Source organism: Chelonoidis abingdonii, chromosome 5 (genome assembly GCF_003597395.2).
Source record: "Chelonoidis abingdonii isolate Lonesome George chromosome 5, CheloAbing_2.0, whole genome shotgun sequence".
NCBI lineage: Eukaryota > Metazoa > Chordata > Testudines > Testudinidae > Chelonoidis > Chelonoidis abingdonii.
The window spans coordinates 34,425,027-34,452,676 of NC_133773.1; the positions used below are offsets into that span (position 1 = coordinate 34,425,027).

At 41.7% G+C, this 27,650-nt stretch overlaps 1 protein-coding gene across 1 annotated transcript in view; it reads left to right on the plus strand.

Annotated features, from left to right (window-relative positions):
- Positions 1-2,583: 2,583 nt before the first annotated feature.
- The window catches only part of TACR3 (tachykinin receptor 3), a 58,378-nt gene continuing 33,311 nt past the window's right edge, over positions 2,584-27,650 (plus strand). Inside the window, exon 1 of the mRNA XM_032794289.2 lies at positions 2,584-3,272. Coding sequence (XP_032650180.1) covers positions 2,797-3,272 — 476 coding nt within the window. The 5' untranslated portion in view covers positions 2,584-2,796. The remainder of the gene's footprint in view (positions 3,273-27,650) is intronic.

Sequence of the window (27,650 nt, forward strand, 5' to 3'; positions counted from 1 at the left end):
CCAATTCTCTCAGTGGACAGGCATTCTCACACTCATCTCCCCTTTCAGGTATCTGCTCACACACAGCAAATATATCAGTTTTGGGATGTGGGGATAAGAGGAAAGACTGTGGGTAGAAGCACGTTGGGGAGAGTAATATCCATAGGGCCACTATACTCCCTTCCACACTAGTGGCCAGGCAGCAAGCAGGCAGGAGTGAAGGAGTGAATGGAGTCTGGCTCTGCCCCTCCCGAGCACCAACGTGTACAGTTGAGCCAATATGCATGTGGAAGCAATCTGCTCAGTATATATGGATGGAGTTGATTGCTTCTCTATGAGAGCAAGGAGGGAACCAGGAACCAGATTGGTGCTCTGAGTCATAATCTGGTTCCTGATTTGCTGCTGAAACAGTGCCACTGCCCCTTAATTGGGGCTTGTGGCAAAGTCACCACTGAGTCCATTACAGAGTACTATTAGCATGTGTAAGGGTGCCATAATCTGGTTATAAATAAGCGGAGTGCAAGAGGCGTTGAAAAGGAAAGAATGTGTGTGTCCAAATTACATATATACTATAGAATCACATAAACAGACTTAAAAAATAAAGTCAGTGCACTTAAATTAGGCCTTTGTATCCAATCATTTGCACCATTATCTGTCAAAACAGTGAAGACTGCAATAATCATTACAGCTGGCCAATCCTGCACTCCTTACTCATTGAACTCAGCATTTCAACACTCCTGCAACAGACTCTCACAGGGCTTGTCTTCACTGCAACATTATCTTGGACTTGCCTGGCTCCCATCCACAAACATAATTCTCCCCCTTCAGTGCAGTCGTGCTTTCAACCTGAGATAGCCCATCCATCCTTGGGTAGAGACTTAAGCCTGAGTAATAGTCACACACCGGCAACGTTCACACTTACAATGAGGACTCAGGCTGAATCTTTCCAGTGCTGATTGTCCTCCAGTGCCTTCCCACAATTTCCACCATGTGCCCATAAGAACAAACAAGTTCTCCCCATTTCACTGGCAAAGAATCAGAACAGCTCAATTAACTGCAGTGCTAAGAACCACTGGATATGATGCACACAAGTGAGTTCTATATCAGTGTAGAGGCTACAACTCCAGTATGGCTTTGCAGTGTGGCTGCTCGCACCTAAGTGCCAATCCCCCCCAATTAACTCTACAGTGAAGGCATGCCCACAGTCAAGTATACACACCACATTCATTGAGTAAATACATCTGCCAAGAGAGAGAACAAAGCAATACTTCATCTCTGACATCCCAAAGAAAATATATTCTGATGCCAAGTATTAGTTCTAAATTGTTGAAGTATGGAGTAGAATGGCACTGAAATGCAGTCATTGCCTGCACGGTGCAATGCCTCAGATAGTCGGTGTTTGACGGATTTGATAATGCCTTCCAATCAACATCTGCAGAATCTCTATGCCAACTGCAGTTACACAACTAAAAAATATGTGGTTTCAGGCATTACATCAAGTTATAAACCCAGCTGCTTTAGCTTGTTCCATTGAGAAATTGACATCAATCAATGAAGATAGCTATACTGATTGCTCAAATTAATAAAAGGTGCAAGAAGTTCAGGTAACGAAAAATGTTTACAGTTGCCCAGTGAATTCAGAGCAGGTAGGATTTGCGCAATATAAATTGTTGTTATAAACCTGGACTAGTGGATTTGTTTTTTCAGTACAAAGAAAATAAAATCTTGCTGATTTCCCCAAGTTTAGGAAAATTTTACCTTACTGTCAATTCTACACAAAGGGGTATATCATGTTATCAATTGAAATCAATAGTGGCTGAATAAACTGGTAGCTTTATAAGATCCAAAGATTATTCTATGGAGGAAAGATTCATTAATTTAAACTTTATAAATGTTTCTTGACAGAATTAGCTATTACATGTAAAGAAGTGCAGTAGAAAGCAGCAAGATTTATCATTCATTTATCTCATGAAGAACGTCCTTGCTTTAGATCTGTAACAGCGGGAATCAATAGCATGCAGTCAAATGAAAACTCTGTGAAGGAGAAGGGGGGAAAGACGAGCATAAAAAGAGGATCTTAATAAATTGTTCTAAAGAATGTGTTAATACAAATCAGGGATGTATCTGATGTCCACTAATACTGCCAGCCAGACTGTCTGCTGCCCTTAGCAGAATGCCCAGCATTTCTCAGAGAATGTTCTGATAGAACACAGAATGGAAGTGACAATATAGTGTCTTTTTATTAGCATCTGAGACTTGGAATCTTCAATTGATATCAACAACACAGAGCCCTACAAAGCTGGGGAAGGAGTATAACAAAAAAACAGGCATGAGCATGAAAGGGTAAAGAAGTGAAGATGGGGGGAGAGAGGGAGAGGATTTATTCTCCTTGTTCCTTCCTTCACAGCTACTGAAAGTGGATGCTGCTGACAGTGAATGAAAGCTGGAGAGAGGAGGAGGGAGAAGAGAGAGAAAAAAGTGTCATCACCCCACTCCCTTTAGGACACCGGGGAACACACAATCCTATAAAAGGTGCCTCAGCTCCTGATCCCCTTCTCCTTCAACAAAGCAGAGAGAGAGCTGGCTGCACAGACAGGGAAGGGGACAGCGTGTACTACTCACAAGCAGCAGCTCTCCTGGTGTAGCATCCTTTTATAGTTTAAGCAGCATAACCACATGTGGTGTTGCTCAAGACTGCTCTGATCCCTCTCTCACTTCCACTAAGCTGTTCTCATTTTGTTGATCAACTTTTTGTGGGGCGGGGGAGGAAAAGTGGGGGAGACTTTCATATTGCTGGAACGAGGGAGGACATTCAAGATGACTTCTATACCTGCATCCAGCTGGAGTGCAAATGAGAGCAGCAGCTGGAACACGAGCTTTTCTGGGTCAGGAGGCAACTGGGGGCAGCCTCTGGGAGCTCAGGCTGGTAACATCTCCTCCCCTTTAGCACCCGCAACAGCTAACTTCACCAACCAATTTGTGCAGCCCTCCTGGCGCATTGCCCTGTGGTCTCTGGCTTATGGTGGGGTGGTGGCTGTGGCCGTCCTTGGCAACCTGATTGTCATCTGGATCATCTTGGCTCACAAGCGTATGAGGACAGTGACCAACTATTTCCTGGTGAACTTGGCCTTCTCAGATGCCTCCATGGCTGCTTTCAACACCCTCATCAACTTCATCTATGCCCTGCACAACGAGTGGTACTTTGGGGAGGCTTACTGCCGCTTCCACAACTTCTTCCCCATCACTGCAGTCTTCGCCAGCATCTACTCCATGACGGCGATTGCCGTGGACAGGTGAGAGAAGGGAGGGGACTGGTGGAGGTGATGGGGTGGAGACAGAATCTCTCTGTTGAAAAATCCCTGAGAGAGAAAGCCAAATAGGTGAGGGGGTTGAGTGATGAATGCTTCACCCAAAGTGCTCTGTGTGGAAATCCTGCTGTAGTCCTTGTGTCTGTCAGACAGATCAGCACGGACACTCCACTGTGCCTTTTCAAGATCCCTCCCTGATGCTCATTTTAACTTTTCTTTCCCCTCTGTCTGATTTACCTCTCAGTCTCTCTCTCTCTCTCTCTCTCTTTCTCGCCTCATCTTTTATTCCCTCTCCCTTAGTCTTTCTTTCACGTTCTTTTCCTATGTGATGACTTCAGCAGCTGTCTGTGTTCCCATCCTTTCAATAATGATTGTGCTATGCCAGTGCCTGCTCTGGGTGTGCTCTTTACCCAGGGAGATACTCCATTCATACGGTCCATGCCATTGTGCTACACCCTGCTGCTGGAGAGTCTGTACTAATGATGCGATTAGAGGAAGCATTTCAAATTTCCTTCTTTATTTCTGCCGCTGGCAGCCACTGAAGACACGTCCCAGAAAAGCATCTGCCTCGTCTTTGCTTCCTCAGCAGAGAGAAAGCAACCTCAGAATCTGTTGTCAGTAACTCCCCTAGCAGGAAGCTTCTTTCAGCTTTGCCGCTCCTGATCTTAGCTAATGAAATGATTTATATTGTCATTTGTGTATACCAGTAGGGGTGGCTACAGGAGGTATTATGTTTTTAATCAAGTGTATGATTTTCCCTTTCAATACTCAGAGCAAGGAAGTCTGTGATCATGAGAGAAAATAGAACAGGGACAAAACTTCATCCTGGTGTTCTTGACACTAATGGGATGGGATTGATACAGAGGTTCCTATTGACAAGAGAGGACACCATCAAATCTCTCACAAAAATGTTTCACACTAGATTGTTCCCTGACTCTTGCAAGATCAGTCTGTGGCTCTCCCTTAGGAAGCGCTCCCGTCTTCCTGATCTCTTTCCCATACACTGTATTGAAAGGGAGACTCGGCACTTCCTTCATGAGCCTTAGCAATTTGGTTTACATTCAGAAAAGCTGGTAGCTTAAGATTGCAGATCTGCAGCAACAGGTAGTGTAGTTATTTCTAAGACTCTTTACTACGTGTTTGTTATTGCAATGCATTTATAACTTTTTACATGCAAGAGAGTCCATAAGCTATTAAAATCATGTTGTGTAAGTTTGGTCACTTAACTTGCTAGAAAATATGAAATTTTAGGGTGACAATTTTTTCAAAGGTTCAATCATACGAAGCTTTAAAAACACATGCAAAGACAGCAGCAGCATTCCTACAGAACACAAGATCAGAATACTTCTTTGGGAATTCTACTAAATTGTAAGTCTGAAGGCTGAATTCTCAGCCACAAGAAATCATGCTAGGTACGGCTGACAGAAGAGTGGTTCTAAGCCACCTTTCCACTTCCTCTGCTCCTGGGACCAGTGAGGGCCATTCTACCAGCCCCAAAATGTAAAAGCACCCTGTGCTCTGACTTTGCTCCTGCTATCAACTCACTATATCTCACCTTCAGCACACACCCCTCTGCTGAAGGGGATGTAGAACAGATGGAATAAAGCCAGGTATGCCATCCTTACGACAGCTGAGTATTCCCTAACTACCCATTTAGGGCTAATTTAATGTCTTCAGTGCTCCAAAGAGTCTTTAGTGGGTAATAAGGATCTTGCCCTAAGATTTTATTCATAACTATTCAGATGCCTTGTCTGCATTTTTTGGTGAGAAAAAAAATGAGATATTGCATTACACCAAATATTGCTAATTATTCTATGAGATTGGAACCAAAGATGAAGTTGTCCTATGCTATAAAGTCCTCAAGGAAGAGAGATTGGTGTATTTCTAGAATGAGTGAAAAACCACTTGCCCTGCTCCACACTGCCTAAAACTCAAATGCTTGGCTTGGTTTTAACAGGTTGAAAGGCACACAAGTGTTTGAAATTCATTAGGTGCCATTCTTCCCTCTGACTTATTTCTGAGAACAAGTGACTGGGCTCAGAGATCAGAACAGGGGCTGCCATCAGAAGACATCTCTCTCCCGCACAGGCACCTGCACCCAGAAAAAACAGACACAATCTACTGGTGGGGGGGGGGGGGGGACATGCAATCAACTGTGCAACAAGTCCTTTTCTTGCCAGAGTATAAACAAATATTTAGTTCTCTGCAGGGTTTATCAAAAGTCTTTTAAGACAAAAATCTCCCCCTTCTGAGGCTCAAGCAGGAGAGCAGCAGCCACTACTGCCTTCTTTTATACCTAAACAGCTGGGCCAGACACCCAAATGCACATGCTCTGTATCTTTTAACCCTTCCCCACCTGCTTCTACAGCACATCCCTGCAGACTCATAGGGAAACAGTTTAGCTGGGAATCCCAAGGAGGATTCAAGGCCCAACCCCTCATGGGACCCACATAGGTAGCACATCCATCACAGGACATTGTTCTCAAAGAGGTCACTTCCTGGATAAGAAATATAATGTTGGGGTTCATGAAAAATCTCATGCTTTCTGCCAGAGCCAGGATGTTGCTTGTGGTATCCTGGTCAAGTTTTAACTCCAGCAATTAAATTCTGCCAATCTAAATACCTCTAACATTATCAAATTGGATATATTTATTCTTCATTTCCTGTCTTAATCTGATGTGTAAGTTCTGCTAAACAGTTGTCATATTCCACTTCGGACATATATGCATTTCAGCAGTGGGTTAAGTGATCCGTTTTTCATGCCTACCTCACAGAGGTGCTACACGTCTTAGTTCATTACTGTCTGTTATATACTTGATTTCCCCACATGAAAGGCACTATAGAAATGCAAAGGTTACTTTACAGTCATTTTATTTATAAATCACTTCCATGTAGTGTGCCAGGGCACTTAGGAAACAGCACTGAAATAAAATACAATATAATTAGCATGTCAAGAAAACAATGTTAAGAAAAAATATTTAAGAACTGTATGCCAAAGCATCACATTTAAAACACCAGGGGGGAAATGGTACACAAGGTCTGACATTAAACAAACAGCTTCTTTTGCAGAGGTGTATATGTCCCATATGACTAGAAGCTATTAACATCAAGGTTCTGAGACTCAAAAATGCATACCTGTAACTAAGTTTTATTGATTGTATGTATTACTATTCACACAGTACAGGTTATTCTTCACTGACCCAGGTGTCATTAGCTATCAGGAAGGGCATTGGTCAAAGTCTCAAATGGTGTGGATTTCCTTCAGTACTTCTAGGACTCTCTGTTGCTTGACTAAGGCATGGGCTACACCAGCCAAGGGGTTCGAACTAAGATACGCGAATAGTGTAGCTGAAGTCGAAGTATCTCTGTTCGATTCACCTGGCCATCCTCACAGCAGCGAGTCGACTGCTGCGGTTCTCCCATCAACTCTGCTTACTCCTCCTGCCCTGGTGGAGTACGGGCGTTGATTAGTGGATCGATTTATCACGTCCAGATGAGACACGATAAAAATCGATCCCCGATACATCGAACACTACCCACCGATTCAGCGGGTAATATAGATGTACCCTAAGTCAAGTTCTTGGATGGATGTGTTTTATCAATTGTGTGTTCAGTATGAAGTCACTGGAACCCACACAGGCCATCCCAAACTAAGGTGATCTCCTCTGTGAAGCTGATAGAGGTGCTGGGTTCAGAAGTTGAGGATGAAGATATTTTGGGTTAATGAAATTATTCACAGTCCAAAGTGTAAATTTAGCAGCCTCTAACAGAGGAGAAGTAACACATCTAGTTTTCTCCCACAGCCATCATCTAGGCTTGTAAGAAGGCCATGTGTTGAAGGCTGACTTTATTTTATGTTTCCCACTACCAATTTTCATTTCTACTTGCCTTCTTTCAGGTTGATGAGGAAAAACTCTGAGGTTCCAAGGGTAAAGCAGTAAGAGGATGCTTGGGTATCAGGCCCAGTGAATGATCATAATAATTCTACTCTTTGGGTCTAACTCACTGACGACCCTTCACCCCTTTCCACTAGCTACACTGATTTCAGCATAGAGGAGAGGGTGGTGTGGTCATGCTGGAAGAGTTGGGTAGTTTAATACTCATTTTCCCTATACCCATTTCCAGTCTAGAAAAATCAGGCTTACCCTAGAACTTCTGTGTTTAGGCCTTGAAATTAACTTTGATAATACTGGTGAAAATAGGTAGGTTTTGGAGCATTGCACCACAGGCATTGTCAGCATGGATGTTGAAGATGCCCAGGATAAAAAACTTTGGGTATTTTATGTGCATAACAAAAAGTAGCATCTGAGTTTTCATTTATTTCTTTTCATGGATATTTATACTATTAATGCACACTAAAAAAATATTATAACTAATGTACTGTTAACATTTCTATAATAATTATCTCACCTTTTCCAAGGGTCATAAACACATTATTATGAAAGGGGTCACTGGATAGCATTGTTACACATATCTTAGAAGTCTGTTTTCCTAGTATTCAAAGAAGTTTTTGCTCCTTGAAGAAATGCCATATTGATATTAGCTTTTTATATGCAGTAATTCTTGGAGGAAGCAGTGGCAGATAGTTTGCTCTCTGGATTTGGAGAAGCTTTCCAGGAACCAAGTGCTGGAGTGTAGGCTAAGATTTCTGAAGAGTGATTTGCTTGTGTGCTATTTGTGATGCCTCTGTTCCAGGATGTGTGTGTATAGGATATAGCCAGACTCTGCATCACTCATTTCTCCTTCACTCGAAAGCCAACCTGCAAGGCCCTCAAATTTGCTACTAATCAGCAGAGGGGCAACACTGGCATCAGAAGCAGGACGCTGGTATGGGAAAGAAAGGTGTGTATATATAACAACTGATTTTTCCCTGCTTTATGCATATTTCTGATAAAGCAAAACAAGACCACCGGAGAAATAAATGCACAAAGTTTGATGTAAGTATCTTAACAAACATTCTGGATTTCCTAGTCTGGAGATTCATCTTTCTACTTTGCAATTAACTTGTACCATTGTGCCTACATATGAAGAAGTTCACGCACCACAAGAGCACTTCCTCATGGGCAGACGTGGCATAGCAGCTCTCTGGCCATATGGCATTCCCTGCTGACAGTTGCTCCATTACTGCAGTGGTCTCTCTCCCCAAAATTCAGCCCTTCAGCCCAGGCATGATTTAATATACCCCTTTTGGGGTTACAAAATCCAACACAGGACAACAGCTTTGAATCCCAGCTCAAGGATTAATTCCACTATATCAGTACCTAGGAGAGAAGCCCAGCCCATCTGCTACTCTGAGTTCTAACCTAAGGAACCTATAACTAGCAATCAAGGTCCTCAGTACCAGGGCCGGCTCTAGCCATTTCGCCACCCCAAGCACGGCAGCACGCCACGGGGGGCGCTCTGCCGCTCGCCGGTCCCGCAGCTCTGGTGGATCTCCCGCAGACGTGGCTGTGGAGGGTCCGCTGGTCCCGCGGCTCCAGTGGACCTCCGGCAGGCCTGCCTGTGGATGCTCCACCGGAGCCGTGGGACCAGCAGACCCTCCGCAGGCACACCTGCAGGAGGTCCACCGGAGCTGCCTGCTGCCCTCCAGGCAACCGGCAGAGCGCCCCCTGCGGCATGCCGCCCCAAGCACGCGCTTGGCACACTGGGGCCTGGAGCTGGCCCTGCTCAGTACTCATCCCTAGGCTCCTTCCTGCCAACTCTCCCTATCTCCTCTTGCCCCAGGAGCTTACTCTTCTCCCCATGGTTCTACCCCTAGCTTCTTACCAGACTGCTTAATCCAGGATAGGCACTCAGGCCTTATGCGCCCCCTAGACTTCCTTCTTGTCACTGAGTCACCCTCATCCCAGGAAGTGACTAGAGCCTCCTTCCATTGCAACCCCCTCTGTTTTTCAATTTCCTGGTTTTATACTATTGTCCCACACCTTTCCCCCGCTGGGCTTCATTCTCAATTAACTCTGGCCCTCCTTCTCTCAGTTGAGGCAGGATAACCTAACTGGCCTCTCAAAGCTGGTGTGGGGTGCACATCCCCTCACTCTGGGGCTATACTATTTTACGTGAAAGCAGGCAATTATGGCTAGAGCTTTGTGAAATACTTGTACTGAGCCTCAAACTAGCCAGAGCCTGTAACTACAAAAGTTAGAAGCCAGTGAACTTCCCTCCCTGAATTACACTCCATTGCTACCATTCCCTCCTACAACCCCCATAACATATTTCATTGGACCTTTAGATGGTTTAGGGCTTAATCAAAACAAAAAAACAAAAACAAAAAAACAATGGGACTCTTTTGGCTGATTTCAAAAGGTTTAACTCAGGCCATTCAGCAGACGTTATAGGGCTTGTTGGGGAGTAGTAAGGGGTCCCTTTGGCAGTGTAGGGTAGGAAGGGGCATTTTGTCAGAGCTTCAAATGAGCCTGCAGGGCTGATTTGTCTCCAACCTACAAGAACCAAAGTGCAGGGTTCAGCAGATGCCAGGAATCTCTTTGCAAAGCAAAACATGTAAAGATTCTACTGCCCTAATTACCACTCCTTTCTTAAACAAAGAGGAAATAATTAGTCCAATCCATTTTCTACAATATAAAATTACTGTTTTAAACAGAAAGAAAGTGACTAATGGGTTCTACCACTGAGCTACTCCATTCATTTTAACAAAAGAAACTCTTAAAAGTACAGCTCTGTGCTAATGTCTTGTGTTCTTGTATTCTACTCAATATTTTCTTTTTCCTCTGTTGCTTCACCCTTCCCTTGCTGAGCAAATTTATCTAACACTCTATTTGAATATATTAATGTTCCATACATCACTACTTTTGCTTGTGAACTAATTACATAGCGTTAGAGCTCTTTGTTTGCTCCATGTAAATAGTCCATGCTTGATGTTTCTCTTGGAAACTGAAAAGCTTGTTTCTTTCCAATAAATTCACACTCCTTTCATAATCAGGCCCTCCTTTAGACAAAACTGCTATTGCCTTCATTAGAGAGACAAGGGGTGTGAGGTAATATCTTCTATTGGATCAACATCTGTTGGTGAGAGAGACAAGCTTTCGAACTACGCAGAGCACTTCCTGACAGTATGATGGCATCCCAACAGGCCTGGTTTCTGAAAAATCATCCTCCTAAACAGTGCATTCAAGAGTACTGGTTGCTTTGGGGGAAAACACACAAAAAATCCTTGATTTCATAGTTTTTTATGCTTTAAGATTAATCATCTTGATGGAAGTGAATACATGATTGATTTTATATGGAAGTTCAATATATTTTGGTTTGGTTCAATATATTTCTATGTGCAATAACTTGGACCCTCATTTCTTTCGCTAAAAAAATACTGATATCTTAATTCTCCTATCGTGGGCAGCATGGCTAATACATCACATCCTGAAATGAGTCATTGACTCTAACAGTATCATAGAAATCAATGGGCTAATCCTGGAGCTGCAGATGCTAAAATCTTCTCAGGCTCCAGACCTAAAAGAAGGTGTAGCTACATACCTACTTCAACAAATTACCCTGCTGAAACTGGAATTCTTCATATCAGGAATATTTTGCATATGGTGAGGTGTGCTCTTCACAGATAGCAGTAATGTGTAAAAGGACTCTCAATTCCTTATTTTTATTTTCTTTATTGATAGCATGGATTCATACCATAGGTCCAACATGTCACATGGCCAGCCCATTGCCACATTAACATTTTCAAAGCATTCAGTTCATGATTCACCTTTGTTCGATCTTAAGTCTAATCATAGCATATTACACACACATATATTTCCATGTTTTACTAACCATCTTTATTTTTCATTTCATCTGCTCTGAAAAGTTCAGACCCAAAATGGAATCTACTCAACATACAGCTCTACCCCGATATAACGCAACCTGATATAACACGAATTCAGATATAATGTGGTAAAGCAGTGCTCCATGGGAGCTGGGCTGTACATTCCGGTGAATCAAAGCAATTTCAATATAATGCGGTTTCACCTATAACATGGTAAGATTTTTTTGGCTGCCAAGGACAGCATTATATCGAGGTAGAGGTGCAGTTATTTATTCTGAAACATACCAACCCTCCAAAACAACATTTGTAGCATAGAGGATTTTTTTTCCAGGAAAGCAATCTGCTAACAAATCTGGGATGCAAATTCTCTTAGTGATTGTTGGCAATGCCTTGCCCCATTCCTCCCACTACATGTGCATATGATTACCCTTTCTGTCATGTCTGTCTGTTTGATATATTCCTTTGAGGAGCTAAAAAACTCTGTACTTTAACATCTGTACTCAGAGAATATCCGAGTATCCAGATAGTTAATTTCATCAGCTAGGTCAAAGTTAGGTCTCTTGCTTTGAATATCACTTTAATATATTATTCTCCTAGGATTTTATCACAGCAACAAAGATACAAATGTACTTGTATAGTGCCATTCTACCTGAATATCTCTAGCCACTTTGCAAATATTCACAGTTTATGGATTAGGCCTCCCAGCGTCCCAGGGATATCAATTACTATTTCCCCCCCATTTCATAGATGGAGACAATAAAGCATAGAGAAGTCCAGGACTTCTTTTTCAAACATGTCCTCTACTTTTGACTATGCCAGTTTTTGAGTGCCCTATCCGAGACAAATAGGACTTGATTTTCAGCGCTGCTGTCTACATCACCAATTGACTTCATGGCATATTGTTTTATGTTAGGTCTACACTATCACTTTTGTTGGTAAAACTTCTGTCGGTCAGGGGTTTGAAAAAAATATATAGGTGGCACCAGCAGCAATGTGAACAGCACTATGTCAGCAGGAGATGCTCTCCCGCTGACAGAGCTATAGCCGCTCGTTGAGGGTGGTTTATTTATTCCAATGGGAGAGCTATCTCCCATTGGCATAGAACAGTTACACAGGCAACTTTACAGCGGCCCAGCTGCATCAGTACAGTTGTGCCACTGTACGGTCTGTAGTGTAGACGTAGTCGATGAGTTTGAACACTCAAATGTAGTGACATCCAAAAACAACAGACATTTTTGAAACTCAGACCTAAATGAACTGGCCAAGGTGACATAGGAAGTATGTGGCCCTGCAATGTTCCCTCTAATTTTTTCCATCCATGCAGAATGAATTTTGTTAAGTGCACCAATATTGAGGTAATGTGCGGCTGTGCGCCACCAGTAGAATCAAAATACCTAGATATCTTTTTATTTTCAAGTTACCATAGGGATAATTACTCCAGCCAGGACATTTTATAATTCACTACTCATTTACTCCAGCCAGTTAGGCATTTTATAATTCACTACTCAAAGAATTAAATTCAAGCATAAAAGAAAAAAAATTATGAAATGCATACACTAGTCAAAAAAAAAACTAAAATAAAAGCACTTTGAAAGAATAGTATTACAGAGAATATATGCACATTGCAGGAAGTGCCAAGTAACACCACCACCACCACATGTGTTGGGAGGCGAGTGTGAAAGAGAAATAGTGTGTGTGTCAGAGACAGTGTGTGTGTGGGGGGGATGAGACAGAGGCAGTGTGTGGGGGGGGGTGTCAAAGACAGTGTATGTATGTGTGAGAGAGACACACAGAGACAAAATGTGTGTGTACATGTGTGTGAGAGACAAAGAGAATGAGTATGTGTATGTGTGTGAGAGAGAGAGAGATTGTGTGTGTACTGGCTTTTGGAGAAGTCTCTGAGAGACCATGCGCTGTCTCTTTAAGGCACTCACACCAAAAGGCTCAGACCACAGCAGCTCTCCTGCTCCTGAGCCCTGTCCCCCTTCCCCTACTCTGCGGAGATGGGGTTGTCATAAACAGATAGCTAAGAGTTAATGTCTATTTCACCTGCAAAGGGGTAACCAAACACCTGACCAGAGGACTAATCAGGAAACAAGATTTTTCAAATCTCGAGGGAACTTCTGGGTGTGTGTCTTTCTCTCTCTGTTGCTCTCCACTCTGAGAGTGAACTGTCTCTCTCCAAGCTTTCTAATCTTCTGTTTCCAAGTGTAAGTACAAAGGTAGAAAACAATAGGTTTTTATATTGTTTTTGTATTTACATGTGTGTAGTTTTGGCTGGATGTTTTAAATTGTATTATCTTTTGGATAAAGGCTGTTTATTCATTTTTCTTTTAAGCATTGACCTGTATATTGTCAACCTGGATACAGAGACCATTTTTATGTCTTTTTAATTACGTTTCTTTTTAAAACTTGTTGATTTTTTTTCTAGTTGAGGCTCAGGGGATAGGAATCTCTGTCCAGGGTTACAGTCTCTTTCAGGGAAAGACTGGGAGGGGTAATCTCTTGTGTCAGGTTGCAAGCTTACCTTTGCAGGGACTCTGACTGAGGGTGAAAGAACCTGGATCTCTCTGTTTTGCATTTCAAGCAATTGAAATAGGGTGATCATCCAGGCATCCAGGGAGGGGAAGCCTGGGAGGAAATAAAGAGGAGACAAGGGGAGGGGATTACCCTTGTGGTAGATCAGACTCAGGGCATCTGAGCTTGGGGTCCCCAGGGAAAGGTTTTGGGGACGACCAGAGTGCGCCAACACTGGAATCTGGCTGGTGGTATGCACTCTACAGATCTAAGCTGGTAATTAAGCTTGGAGGTTTCATGCTAGCATCTTATTTTCTGAACTCTAAGGTTCAGATCTGAGTAGGAAAGCTATGACAGGGGTACACCCTGACATCAGCACCCCCCCACCACCACCTCTCCCGCTCTGCAAAGCAAGCAGGAGGGTCCCTGGAGCAGCTGGCTAGGGACTCCAAGGTAGAGAGCAGGAGCAATGCAGCTGCAGAGCAGCAGTGGGAGGGGCACCTAAACACACACAGTGGTGTGCCTCTCTGCCAATTAAGTGTGCAGCACTTGATTCACTCCTGGGCGGCCACACAACCACACAGCTTAGAAGGGAACATAGTGTGGCAGTGTCAGAACTAGAACATGGGGCTCATGGATCCCATTTTTCTGGTTTAGATAAGAAGACTATCTTTCTTCTCTTTCCCAAGGCCCCTACACTCAACTCCTCACTTTTTTCATTCTTCACATTCCTACTTCATCCTCTGAATACATTGCACCAGATTGTTAGCTAGTATAAACTGGAATAACTTTACTGAAGCCAGTGGAGCAACACTAATTTACAACACCTGAGGATCTAGCTGCCTTAGCTATTCAGCTCTCAGAATCATTTTCCTGTTAATTGTTCTACTTTTAGCTCCTGGTTTAGATTACTTCTGTTCTACTTTTAGATCTTATCATTTACAATTTAACACTCATAATTTCTGAAGATCTTTCAAATTAAAAACTCCATTAGCCTTCACCAACACAATTTAGATAATTTGTTGGTAGATAATTAGGTTGTTTTTTTCCTCAAAGTCTTCACTTGCTTTTGAAAAAGGATATAATTTACAAGTAGAATGGTTTAGTATCATTAGTATATTAGATCTTGCATAAATGGAGAATATAATTTTTTTTATAAGCCAAGACTACAGTACAAAAATATTCTCATATATACCATAATATTTTGAAGGCCATTTAAGACAGCTGATTTTTCCCCAAAAATAATTTTTGTACATTCTAGCTTTGACCTTGCCGGGGTCAAATGAACACCTATAGCTATCACATTTTTCACAATTTTATATAATTTAAATAGATTCAATATTTAAGGTTCTGGTCCAACTTCCAATGATGCCTTAGAATTATTGATAATATCTGAAATTATTAATATGGGAACCACCAAATACTAATTTAACCATAAATTATTTATTAAATCCAAAGACCAAATGGTACTTATACAATTGCTCTAAGATGCCTAAAAAGCCTAAATAATAAACAATTGACTACATCCAAACAGTAACAAAACATTTAGGAGCATTTGGCAAAGGTACTTACCAGCAGGTTAAGCCCAGGGGTGCTTAGACCCACATTGGTCAGCTCCAGTGTGATCAGGAAGGTATTAGCAATGAACCCTTGAAGAGTTTCCTTTTTATATCTTTTAATAAACAAAGTGATGCAATTGCCAATTACTGACGTTAACTAAAAAGCAGCTTGAGACAGTTCACCCTTATTTCCAGTCTTAATCCAGATAAGATTTAAAACCTCATTTCTTCCCAAGGCTTTTTCTCCCCTCCTTGCTGCCAACAGTTTTTCCATTGCACCAGGGTTCAGATAGGATTTAACACTGGTGTGTGGGTTGGGAAGGGCTATGATGGCTCATTTTAAGACAGATTCTCTTTGTTTTATTTAAAACCATCTGCAGTTCTTCCTCTCAGTCAGAGGCCTTCCTTTTAGAAATTTCCTCTTATCTCATTAGTTACTCTTTGAACCAGACATCCTCCCTACTTCATTTCTTCTGGCCTTATAACTTATTTTCAAGGCCTTTCTTCTATTTGCTAATCAGGGCCTTTCTTCACAACACATATATTTCCTAAACCAATGTTAAAATAACCCTAATTCTTTAATTTCATAATTATCCTACAGGTTGAGTTGTAGATTACACAACGTTGGTATTCTGCTCCTAATAAAATTATTCACAACTGCATGAGATTTGCATTTATGTGATGGGACTGGAAATAAGAGAGAGGATATAAGCTATTTATACTAGAAATTTGCCAGAGTAGCAAATTTTTATTGAATCCAGGTTCAGATTTTGACTGCCCCCAAAGTTTAGGGGGTGATACTTTTACGCCTATCTCTAGCATACATACATACAGAATGAAACACAAAATATATATAGTGGAATCAGGAGGGTCAGAAAAAGAATGAACTCTCCTCAGCCCTTCCAGAGCTGGGAAGGCTGATTCTACCAGACTTTTTCAACAACACCCTACTGTGTAGTGTTCCTATTTTAAAAGGAATCTCTTTAATCTGGGGAATTAAATTAAGGCTAAGTAAATACATTACCAAGGACATATTTGTAAATCAGAATAGCCTGGAATGAAAGATAAGACCACAAAGGAAACTGCAGCTCTTTAGTGAGGAAAGTTGACACTTTTTCATAACTAGCTTCAATTTTTCCTCATCTTTGAGAACTGAGGGTGAGAGAAAGATCACCTTTAGTATCAGAGAGGAAATCTGCTTTATCTGCCAATGTCTCTGAAAATCAGATTTTCAATCCAATGTCAATTTTGCCTAAGATTGCATTATGAAGGCTTTTTTGAACTTCTCTGCAAAAATTGTCTGAGAAGCAAGGACAGTGTTCCTTGCTTCCACCATAGCATCCGCAAAGCCTCAATCAATTGATTTGTTTGAAGAGGTGAATAGCCGTATTCCAACCTTTCTTCATGGTGGGGACGGCAGAAATTTCTAGAAACTTTACAAACACAACCCAGAAACTGAAGCCAGGGGTGGGTGGGGTGAACGGCAGCAGCCTGTTGATTAAGTGATATGTTTAAAACAGGCTTAGGATCAGCCTCTTTTAGACACTGCCTTACTCTCCTTGCCGCATTGCATTAGCTGTAAGCCACAGAGGTACGCCAGCTGGAGCCCCCTCAGAACAAAAGAAAGAGCTGCTCATAGAATGTTCCATGATGGGCCCTCAACTTAAATATTAGCTATCCCACTTGGTCCAGAATAGCCAGGGTTTAGTGATCTTCAGGGCAGGCCTATCTATTTACTCAGGCATTTGAGGAAGGAGAGACATGATAGGGGCTGGTGTGTGTATGTAAAGAAGGAGAATATTATTGGGCATTTTACTTTGTTTGTTTATTTTTGATTTGGGGGTGGGGAGTAGCTGCTGGCTTTACTTTTGATTGTATTTTTAAATTGGACAAAGAGACCAAGGGCCTGATCCAAATCCCACTGAAGCAGTGGAAGAACTCCTGTTGACTTCAGTGGGCAGTAGCCTAACAATATGGGGCCAGGTTTTCGGCCAATTTAAATGGAAGAGCTCCATTTACATTAATGGGGCTGTGCCCACGTACATCAGCTGATGATCTGACCCACTGTTTTTAGGTGAATATTGAAAAAACACTCCTTTAATGGGTTTTTAATACATCCATTTCATATGTTACGACCTACAGTAAAATGGCTTATAACTTTTATGAGTTACATTAAGTAGATTAAATGTTTATATTAGAGAGCTCCTCAGTGTCACTCACATGTGCCCAAATACAACTCTAAACAAGGGCTGCTATAAAAAACTAACACTGTGACACACATTTTCACAGACAAAGAACCAGGTTGCCTTGTGACTGTAACTGGTTATTATACTGTTCAGGCAACTACTTCTGGAGAGAATATGCAGTTGAGAAATTAAAGGAGCCAATGTTTCTGTAAAAAAGTAAATCATGGACAAAATTCATCTCTCCACTGAAGATACACAGAGAAGAATTCAGCCCAGAGTCTTTGGCCTGGAGTTGTTACCAGAGACCCACCTGCCCAAAGCTGCAACTATAACTTCTCTTACATCAGGTGGTCTCGAGTGTGGTGGGGGCTCAATGGAAATGTTCACATAGCTTGAAACAGCATTATCCTTTCTTCTAATTTACCATTGGCGATAAAGGAAGATGGCCCAGCCCAGTTTCTAGCCTCTTCCTTCGCTGTGACAAACATCCCTATCATGTGTCCAGGGGGTCTGTGCATAGAGGAGAACTCACATACCAATCCAGAAGGCATATGGTCCATATGAACTGACAAATTGTTAGTGAGCATCCATATAATTAGGAATGTTTTCACTTCACCTACAAGTTATTGTTCATTTACAATGGGATTTTCAAAGGCATCAAAAGGAATGACCAAATCCTATTGACTTTCAATGGGTGTTAGGGATCTAACTTAGAGCTGGTTGGGAGAAGATTCTTCCCACCTGTACCACGAAAAAAAAATCTATTTTTTCTAATTATATAAAATAAAATTAAAAAATCCAGACCATATTCACTTTTCAGTTGCCAAGAAGTGTAAAATATTCAGTTTTTGGTTTATGATAAACCCTCCCACCCCAAAACCCCAAATTTTTAAACCAAAACAAATGTATTCACAAATTTCTGATTTTGTAAAAAAGTCATTTTAAAAAAAAAAAGTTTCAACTGAAAATCTTTGACCCGCTCTAACCTAGCATGTGTTTTTGAAAATCCCACCCACAAAATCCAACCTTACTGATTTCTTTGTCGCACCTACAAAAAAAGTCGCTCATTTCAAAACCTCACAAATACCAATTTTTCACTTAAAGATCTGATTTTACATTTGCTTGTACTTCTCCCATTGCATCCAAGTACTGAATATATGGCACTTCTTGCATGTTGATTTAGTACCAAAGCAATATGTCAGACATGTGGTACTAGTTATGATGCCGTCATTTTAAATCTCAGTCCCTGAACTCTGAAGTTATACATTGATTTTATAGGTTGAAATCAGACCTGTCAAGCTATTTAAACAGCTGTTGCTTCCTCCTGCCAAACTCACCTCCAGCAATTTTCCTGTAGTATAACTTTGCATGAAATTGGGAGCTACATTCTAGAGCATCACCTATTTCATATGGACACTTTGTCCTTCTGTTTCACAGTGTGGAGATCTGAGGTCCAGGGAAGTGTCTATGGACCACAGCTATGTGCACATACCTAAAAATCCTCAGATATATAGAGGTGCTAGAGCAGGGGTGGGCAAACTTTTTGGCTCACGGGCCACAACTGGGTATGGAAATTGTATAGCGGGCCATGAATGCTCACAAAATTGGGGGTTGGCATGTGGGAGGGGGTGAGGGTTCCGGCTGGAGGTACAGGCTCTGGAGTGGGGCTGGGAATGAGGAATTGGGGTGCAGAAAGATGCTCCAGGCTGGGACTGAAGGATTCAGAGGGTGGGAGGGGGATCAGCGCTGGGGCAGGGATGCAGGCTCCAGGTGGTGCTTATCTCAAGCAGGTCCCGGAAGCAGCGGCATGTCCCGCACTCTGGCTCCTACACATAGACAAGGCCAGGAGGCTCTGCACACAGCCCCATCTGCAGGTGCTGCCCCTGCAGCTCCCATTGGCCATGGTTCCCAGCCAACAGAAGCTGTGAGGGTGGTGCGTGGGGTGGGGGCAGCATGCGGAGCCCCCTGACTGCCCCATGTGTAGGTTCCAAAGGGGGGACATGCCGCTGCTTCCGGGAGCCGCACGGAGCCACAGCATGTGGGGATCGGGACAAGCCCCTGACCCCGCTCCCTGGCAGGAGCTTGAGGGCCAGATTAAAATGTCTGGGAGGGGGGTGGATTCGGTCCCCAGGCTGTAGTTTGCCCACCCCTGTACTAAAGGTTATGGATGGTTGCAGAAGTGATGTATGTAGTATGCAGATATGCATTCATGCATTCATGCACATCACCTATATAGCCACTGCATCTGCTGGATCTGGAAGATACTGGGTCAGGGTGGTGCAGGACATGATGACATGTCTAAGCATTGCTGCCATTGGCAGGGGGAGCTTGAGAAGTAGGCGATGGCTGTGGAGGAGCAGGTCAGGGCCATAAAAGATATGAAGCAGGATTCCTCTTTCTGCACAAGCACAGATGGCTTCCAAAGTTGCAGAATCATCATGGTTCCATTGCACAGAGAACACACCACTTGCACCAGTGTGCATCAGGGACAGTACATTTTATATAGCAACCAGGGAGGTTTGAGCAGGAGCAAGAAAAAAAAGCCAGGTGTGGCTAGTAGGTCTACAACTATACAAATCTGTTGGCCAAGACCCCTGTGTAGGGTGAATATGGAGGTTGCAACAGCTCCAATGCTACACAGCCTACCAACAAGGTGGAGAAGGAAGGATTCTTTCCTGTCCACCCTGGCATTAGTGCTCTGTGCCACTTATTTGAACTTGGGATGTAGAAATAGGATCTGGCCCTATTGTAGCATTCTTTCAGGAGGACAGGGATATATCCCTGGACTCTGTTCCCATCCCGCTGCCAACATAGCAGTGCCTATTGTTGCTTTAGATCAGCGGTTCTCAAACTGTGGGTTGGGAACCCCAAAGTGGGTCATGACCCTGTTTTAATGGAGTCTTCAGTTAGATTTGCTGGGGCCCAGGGCTGAAGCTCAAGCCCAAACCCCACCACCCAGAGCCAAAGTTGAAGCCCAAGGACTTCAACCCTGAGTGGCAGGGCTCAGGTTACAGGCCCCTTGCCTGGGCCTGAAGCCCTTGGGCTTTGGCCCTCTTGCCCGCAGCAGTGGGGCTCAGGCTTTACACCTCTTTGCTGCCTGAGGCAGCAGAGCTCGGTTGGGCTCAAGCTTCAGTCCCCCCTTCTGAGTTTATCTAGTAATTTTTATTGTCTGAAGGGGGTTGCAGTGCAATGAAGTTTGAGAACCTTGCTTTAAACAATGCAAAATGTATGTCTAAAGCAGCTGAAGAAAAAATTAATTGGGAGCCTAGGTCGCCTCTAGGTTTTGGAAGTAGCAAATGTTTCACTGTTCAAAAACTTGTAAAAACACACTTTTTGTTTATTTTAAGCCAGATATTATATGCTGTTTCTCCCATCTGCCCATGGGAAGTCAAAGTTTATGTATAGAAAGAATAGCCATATACAGATTTTTTTTAACAATAAATGTGGATAGGGGCTAGGAATCAAATTTTAATTACCTTTCATCATAATTCTATTCATATATGAGTACATAGAAGCAGTACTATGACTTCCATTATATCTTTTATTCAAATATTTTGTATGTAGAGGAGTTGTGGGGCTGGGATGTTGTAATCAGAAATATTTTGTTGTTAAACTGTAAGAAATATGATAGTGGACTTATCTCTTCTGGGATTTTGCAAGAAGACATTTTCTTTTAGAGTCTTCTAAAGTGATATTTCCAAAGAGATGACTCAGGGAAGCTGCTGTCTCCCAAACATGCTATTTTTAAGATATAGTTTATGGGTAATTAATTTTATTTGCCCCTAGTGTAACACAATTGTACAAAAATATGTAGTTGCCTTGATCTGTACATTGATGAAACTAAACAACACAGTTTCTTTGCATTAACGGATGGAATTAATATTGTGCTAGCCCAGGTCACTACATGCCAGAGACAGACATTGATATAAAATGTTATGGGGATTTATGGTTGTTTTCCCCTGATTTGCCAATTAGATCAGAGAGCTCAGATGAAAACCAGCTTCTCCCTGTCTGTGTAGCAATGTTATTGTGAGTCTCATGATAGTTGGTCTTTTTCTTATAGCCCCTGTCTTGTGATTACATGAGTATCTCAGGTTTCATATAAAATTAAATTTCTAGCCCTAACAGTTGCAGAGAAAAACATATATGTGAGTCCAAGTATCAAAAGGCAAAAAACACAAAAGAATATCACATGTATTTTTTTTTTGTTGTAAAATCTCATGATTTTCTGGGGTTGGTAATAGAGTTCTCTCTCTGACAACAAGTGAAATAAGCTTCTGCTGATCTTTCCTCCCATGTGGTATTACGGTCAGTCAATCTCAGACACAGGAGAAAGATTGTGTATCTTACTCTATGTGAGCTTTGTGAATTCAGAATGCACCTGCAAACATTCATTGCTAACTAGATAGATAGTTTGGGCACAAACAACATTCTTTGTTTTCTTCTTTGTTTTGCATTGAACAAGACTGTTTTTATATCTACTTCATCACATGTAGCCAGGAAAGTGAGGTTGCCCCACCACTCTTTCCAAATATATAGACAATGTTTATAATAGTCCCTCCTCTCAAATTTCCCTATTGGAAGCAGGAAATATCTGACAAGTTCAAACCAAATTCTGACCTAAGAAATTCAAATCTGACGGTGTGTCTCAAATTTCATTTTCTCAGTGACTTCACTTACAGTATAATGGTAACAATTACAAGGCTTATTTTGGATTTTTCACGTATTTCACTCCAGGTTGATCCATTTCTGTCTTCTTGCAACAAGGATGCAGAATCATGGGGTTTTTCTTCCTGAATACTTCTTTTCTGGTTCAGTTATGTCCATGTGCTTCTCAAGTACCTGCCAGCCAGAACCTGACACTATGCCACTTTCTGACCATGCACATGTGTGATATTTTTGCCTAAAGAAAAGAATATGATTTCAAATGTGAACATTTCCAGTCCTCCTCCTGAAGAAGTAAAGTAACCCACCCGCACACTCCGTGTTTTATCTCCTAGTCTATGGTAGATGTTTTCTATTAAACTTGCTTCCACATTTGGACAGAGATTGAGCCAATTGCTGTCAAAAGTTTGGGTCCTAAATTCACGTTTAAGTGCCAAAAGAGAAGTAACCTATATTTCAAGGTGCTGACCACCTACAGCTGGCACGGACCTCAGTGAGATTTGTGGGTACTCTGGAGTAGCAGTAGAGTTCCTGGGCTTCCACAGTTACCAGAGAGGACCAAGATATGGTGCATCAGGGAGTTTAAACATAGGAACTTCCTGGTTAGGGAGTTCTCTAGGTGCTGCTTAAAGCATGGATCTTTGTGTCTATGTCCTTAGACTACATGGTTTCAGAAATGAATGAATCCCTCTCTCTAAAGATGGAGTAAAGGAAAGATGAGACCCCAAAATTCCAGACCAGTGAAAATGGAAAACCAGGGAAGAGACTTGTGAACGGAAAGAAGAAGAACCTTATCTCAGCACAGCAATAGAGCCCAGAGTACAAATGGTCCTGTGAGAAAAGTCTGATTTTGGCAACCCAGGCAGCTGAGATCCATAGATTTGAGCAATTCTAGACGACTTCTGTTTTAACAGAGAAAGCACAAAAATTCCATGTAATGCCCTGATATTTGCCATGGGTGATGCTGCTGCTGATATACTGTGCACGCTGCTCCTCACTGGAGGATCATAATGCCACTATATAAAGCCATGGTGTGCCCACACTTAGAAAACTGCGTGCAGTTCTGGTTGCCCAATCTCAAAAAAGGTATATTAGAGTTGGAAAAAGTACAAAGAATGGCAACAAAAATTATTAGGAATAGGGAACAGCTTCCATATGGGGAGAGATTAAAAAGACTGGAACTGTTCAGCTTAGAAAAGAGACAACTAAAGTAATGTAGGAAGTGTTATTTCCCCCTTCACATAACACAAAAACTAGGGGGTCATCTGATGAAATTAACAGGCAGCAGGTTTAACACAAACATAAAAAAGTACTGCTTCACACAACGCACAATCAACCTGTGGAACTCATTGCCAAGGCACATTGTGAAGATCAAGATATAAGTGGGTTGACAGAGGATAGGTCCATCCTATCCTCTAGTATGCTCTAGGTGTCCCTAAGCCTCTGACTGTCAGAAACTGGGACTGGACACTCAATAAATTGCCCTGTTCATTCCCTGTGAAGCATCTGGCGCCAGCCACTTTTGGAAGACAGTATTCTGGACTAGATGGGCCGTTGGTCTGACCAAGTATGGCCATTCTGATGTTATCTTCTTATGAGGAAAAGATAAAATACTTCAAAGTGAAAGAGGCTTTTGATGCCCATTTCATAGACAGACAGAATATTGCATATGAAAGGGCCAGATTTAGCAGGAGGTGCCTGTCACAAAGGAAAAGTCTCAGACTTTTATTACTGCAGTTCATAGTCTTGTTTAACATTCAAAATATGGAACAAAAGAATTAATAAGAGACACAAGTTTATCAGTATAGCTTCAGTTAGACCCAGCTCTCACACTAGCAAAAGTAAGAATCCAAGAAGCTGTAAAGAAACAGCTGTTACTTGCATACTAACAATATATGGGAAACTGCTTCAGACAAAATAGACACAGTAATGAGAAAAAGACCCAAATGTGAAAGGAGCAGTCAGACCAAATTTATACCATAAGAATAGCGCACAACTGAAGAGAGGGAGACCGAAGAAACCTTAATAGGAGGGAAATTTAGAAAAACTATAGAAGATGTGGCAAGACATAGCTTACAACTATGTCTAGCTGGCAAGGCAGAAGGTAGGGAACGCTGGGCAATAGCATGCAGATCGCCAAGAGTAGTGGAAACAATCCAAGAGGGAGTGTTATCAGATAACAATGAGTACATACTTTTAGAGACTTTATTCCCAACAGAACAGAGAACACCAGGTGCACAAGCATGAATATCTATGGTTGAGATGGTAAATTTAAAATGGATACAGGAGCAGCAGTAACTGCATTCCCAAAAAAGATAATAATTGATTTCAGGATGGAGCTCTGCAAAGACCAAATAAGATTCTCTGTGGGACTATGTAATAGGGTGCATTCTGGTCCTGTCTTCTAGCATCACATAAATGACTAACTCCAGTGATTGTGTATCCACACCATGCTATTTATTTATGTTCCATCCATTAACATGTTTATGGTCCTGTGCAGTAATTCTGTAGTGTCCCCTGTGTTTCCAGCCCTTTTCCTAGGGCCTAAGAGGACCAGAGATCTCCCTTTCCAGAGACAGCAGTGAGACTGGGCTTAGCAAGCCTAGTTCTTCTCTCCCTCACTTCCTTCCTGTGCCCTTCTTATCAGTCTTGAGCTGATGGGCTAATTGGTTCTTTAACTCACCCAGCCTCAGTTAATTAGATAATTAACTTCAATTACCCCAGTCAGCCTTCTCCAGAGGAACTAATTGGTGTCAGGGTGCAATCTCACTTGCCGACTGTCACCGGCTAGTAACATTATATTGAATGTTTGTGGCCAGTGCCGTGGGAAACTGGAGAAAGGACAGAAAGTTCTTCAACAAGTAATATGTAATATAAAGATAGACAACTCCTCTACTCGGATTACCAGCAGTACAAGGACTACACCTAGCAGAGAAACTGGAATGCATTAATGGCAGAAAGTAAGCTATGCAGGAGCTTCACAGGGCTCGGATAGCTGTCAAGGGAATACAAAATAAATTGGTGCCATCAACAACTCCCTTTGCTCTTACAGCCCCATGGCACATTCCTATACCCTTGCTAGGGAAAGTCAAAGAAGAATTAAAGAGAATAGAAGACATGGGGGTTATTTCCCAGATAGAAGAACCAACAGACTGGTATGCAGGGGTGGTTATAGTATCAAAGCCCAATGGCAAAATCCAGATTTGTGTAGACCTTACACAACCTAGTAAAAGCATGTGCAGAAAAAGACACACACTTTCCACAGTTGACCAGACATTAGCTCAGTTATCAGAAGCCAAAGCCTTCTCAAAATTAGATGGTACAGCACACATCTAGCAAATCCCTCTTGCTAAAGCACCTATGCCTTTAACTACATTCATCACCCCATTTGGAAGGTACTGTTTCAGTCATCTTCCATTTGGCATATCTTCAGGACAGAGGAAAAGCACTACCTGATCTGAGACCTAGGAACAGGGTTTGGCTCAAAAGCTCTCAAACATTTGGAACTATTCAGAATTTAGTGGAAACTCCCAGATCCTACCTAGTGGAGACTCCAAAGAGGACTTCTCTGGCAAAATCAGGTTCATCTTCAATATTTTCCAACACAACGAAGAGAGGATCTGGGTCCTGTGAGTATTTGTCAGGAAGTTAGCCCCCTCCACAGAGAACACCGTGCACAAACTCAACAGAAGTCAGAACACACTCTGGAAGTCTGATCAAACCTCCTCAAAGACTTGATCCTTAGAATACTGCTCAGTGCTATTTAAATACAATTGATAAGAGGACATAATTGTGTAAATAGTTTTAAGGAATTTGTAGTTTATTTTGAACTGTTGTGTGTATATACATGGCTTTATAATTATATTCTAATCTTTTATTATAAATAAATGGAGATGAATATTTATAGAGTTTCTGGTCATCCAGAGTTACCAGAGAGGATCAGGATGTGTTGGCAGCAGGGAGCTTAATAAATGTAGGAATTCCAGGCTAGGACATCTTCTAGTTGCTTTTTAAAACATGGCTCGTTCTGTTTATGTCCTCCCACTACAGGTGCTCATCATCTTTGAAAGTCAGGCTGCTTATAATTTGTACTTTGTTACTTGTCTGATACATTCATCCTACTCTAAGACATCAAGCTGAACTACATACATGTGTACGCTTACATATATTAACAATAATTTGAATCATTCTGAGAATTCCAGAGGGAGACTCCTTTTTTTGTTTACATTTTATGGTCTCACTTTATACTAAGGGTACATCTATAAATAATTTTAAAGGGTTAATAGAAATTCATAGATGTTTGCTCAGTTGTTATAGAATATTGAGTCTAACCAGTAACTAAACAGCCTATAACCAGATAAAATACTTTCGACTGACTTCAAGTAATTTATCAGTTAAATGATTCAGTGATGTTTTAAGCATGTATTAATCCTTTATAAATGGTCACTTAACATAAAGTGTGACCCTTGTATACTAGCTCATTCATATGATGAAAGATTTTGAAGTGTATTTCGAAGACATTTTAGAGTCTTTCAAGTTGGGCTCCCAAAATCATCAGATACTTTTGATAATTACTCATATGAGTAAGGGTTTCCAGGACTGTGCCCTTGGATGTTGAACTACTGTTGCTGCCTGGTTTTTATGGCCAAAATTATCAAAAGTATCTGTGAAGAACTGTAGTGGTCTCTGCTGCAGACGAACCTCTTTTTATGCAAACTTTATAATTTTCTTCTAATCTTTTTCCTCTATCAGCATCTCAGTTACCTGTTCCAACTTATGCTGAGTAGGTTAATTTCCCTCTACCCCCTATGTGAGTTTACAAGCAAACTGTAAGTAAGCTAGACAAATCATTTAGCACTTTTAATGGATTCCAGCTGTCACTGCAGATGGGTATTTGTAAAATTCAATTTGGAACTTGGCATTGTTTTGACATGTATGTATTTTTACTGCAGTTGTCCAAATAATGTGTTAAATGCGGGAAAAATGCTCTCTAGTTACTAACACAGTTTGCAGTCCCCTATGCATGTTAGCTGCCTTTTTCCCCCATCCTCTGAAGGTTCTAATACTCTTAACTGGAGTGAATTATGCTTTTTCTGTGATGTGATGGCATTTAGTTTGTTTTAGACATACACATTTCCTGGTTCTCTGACATTGTGGGTTATAAGTAAAAAAGTATTTACTCAGTTGTTTCACAATTTAAAAAATATGTGCTAAGGAGACTTAGCACTAGACATTTGAAAGCAAACTGATATTTCCTTTTCACACAAGTGAAATCAAAATCAGGTTGAGCTATTGAGAGCCTATTCTCTGACCATAACACTTGCAGATCTGGGACTGAATTGTTGGTCCTATAGTTCCAGACATACTATATAGGACTTTAAACACGTGAGTCAATGGAAAATGTACATTATGGATCATCTATAGAAGGATTTTATATTATTTGTGAGCAGTAACAAGCCAACAGAGTGCAACACACACAAATATAGAGTGTATCTGGTTTTGCTCCCACTTAAGTCAATGACTAAAACCTCTCATTAATGTTATTTGAATCAGTACTGGACCTTTAATGATTTCTGAGGAGTGAGACAGATTTTCCTGATTTAGGGGACTAGGAAGCAACTACCGTACAGTAAATCCTGGAGCTTGGCCAGACAAACTGAGCAGACCT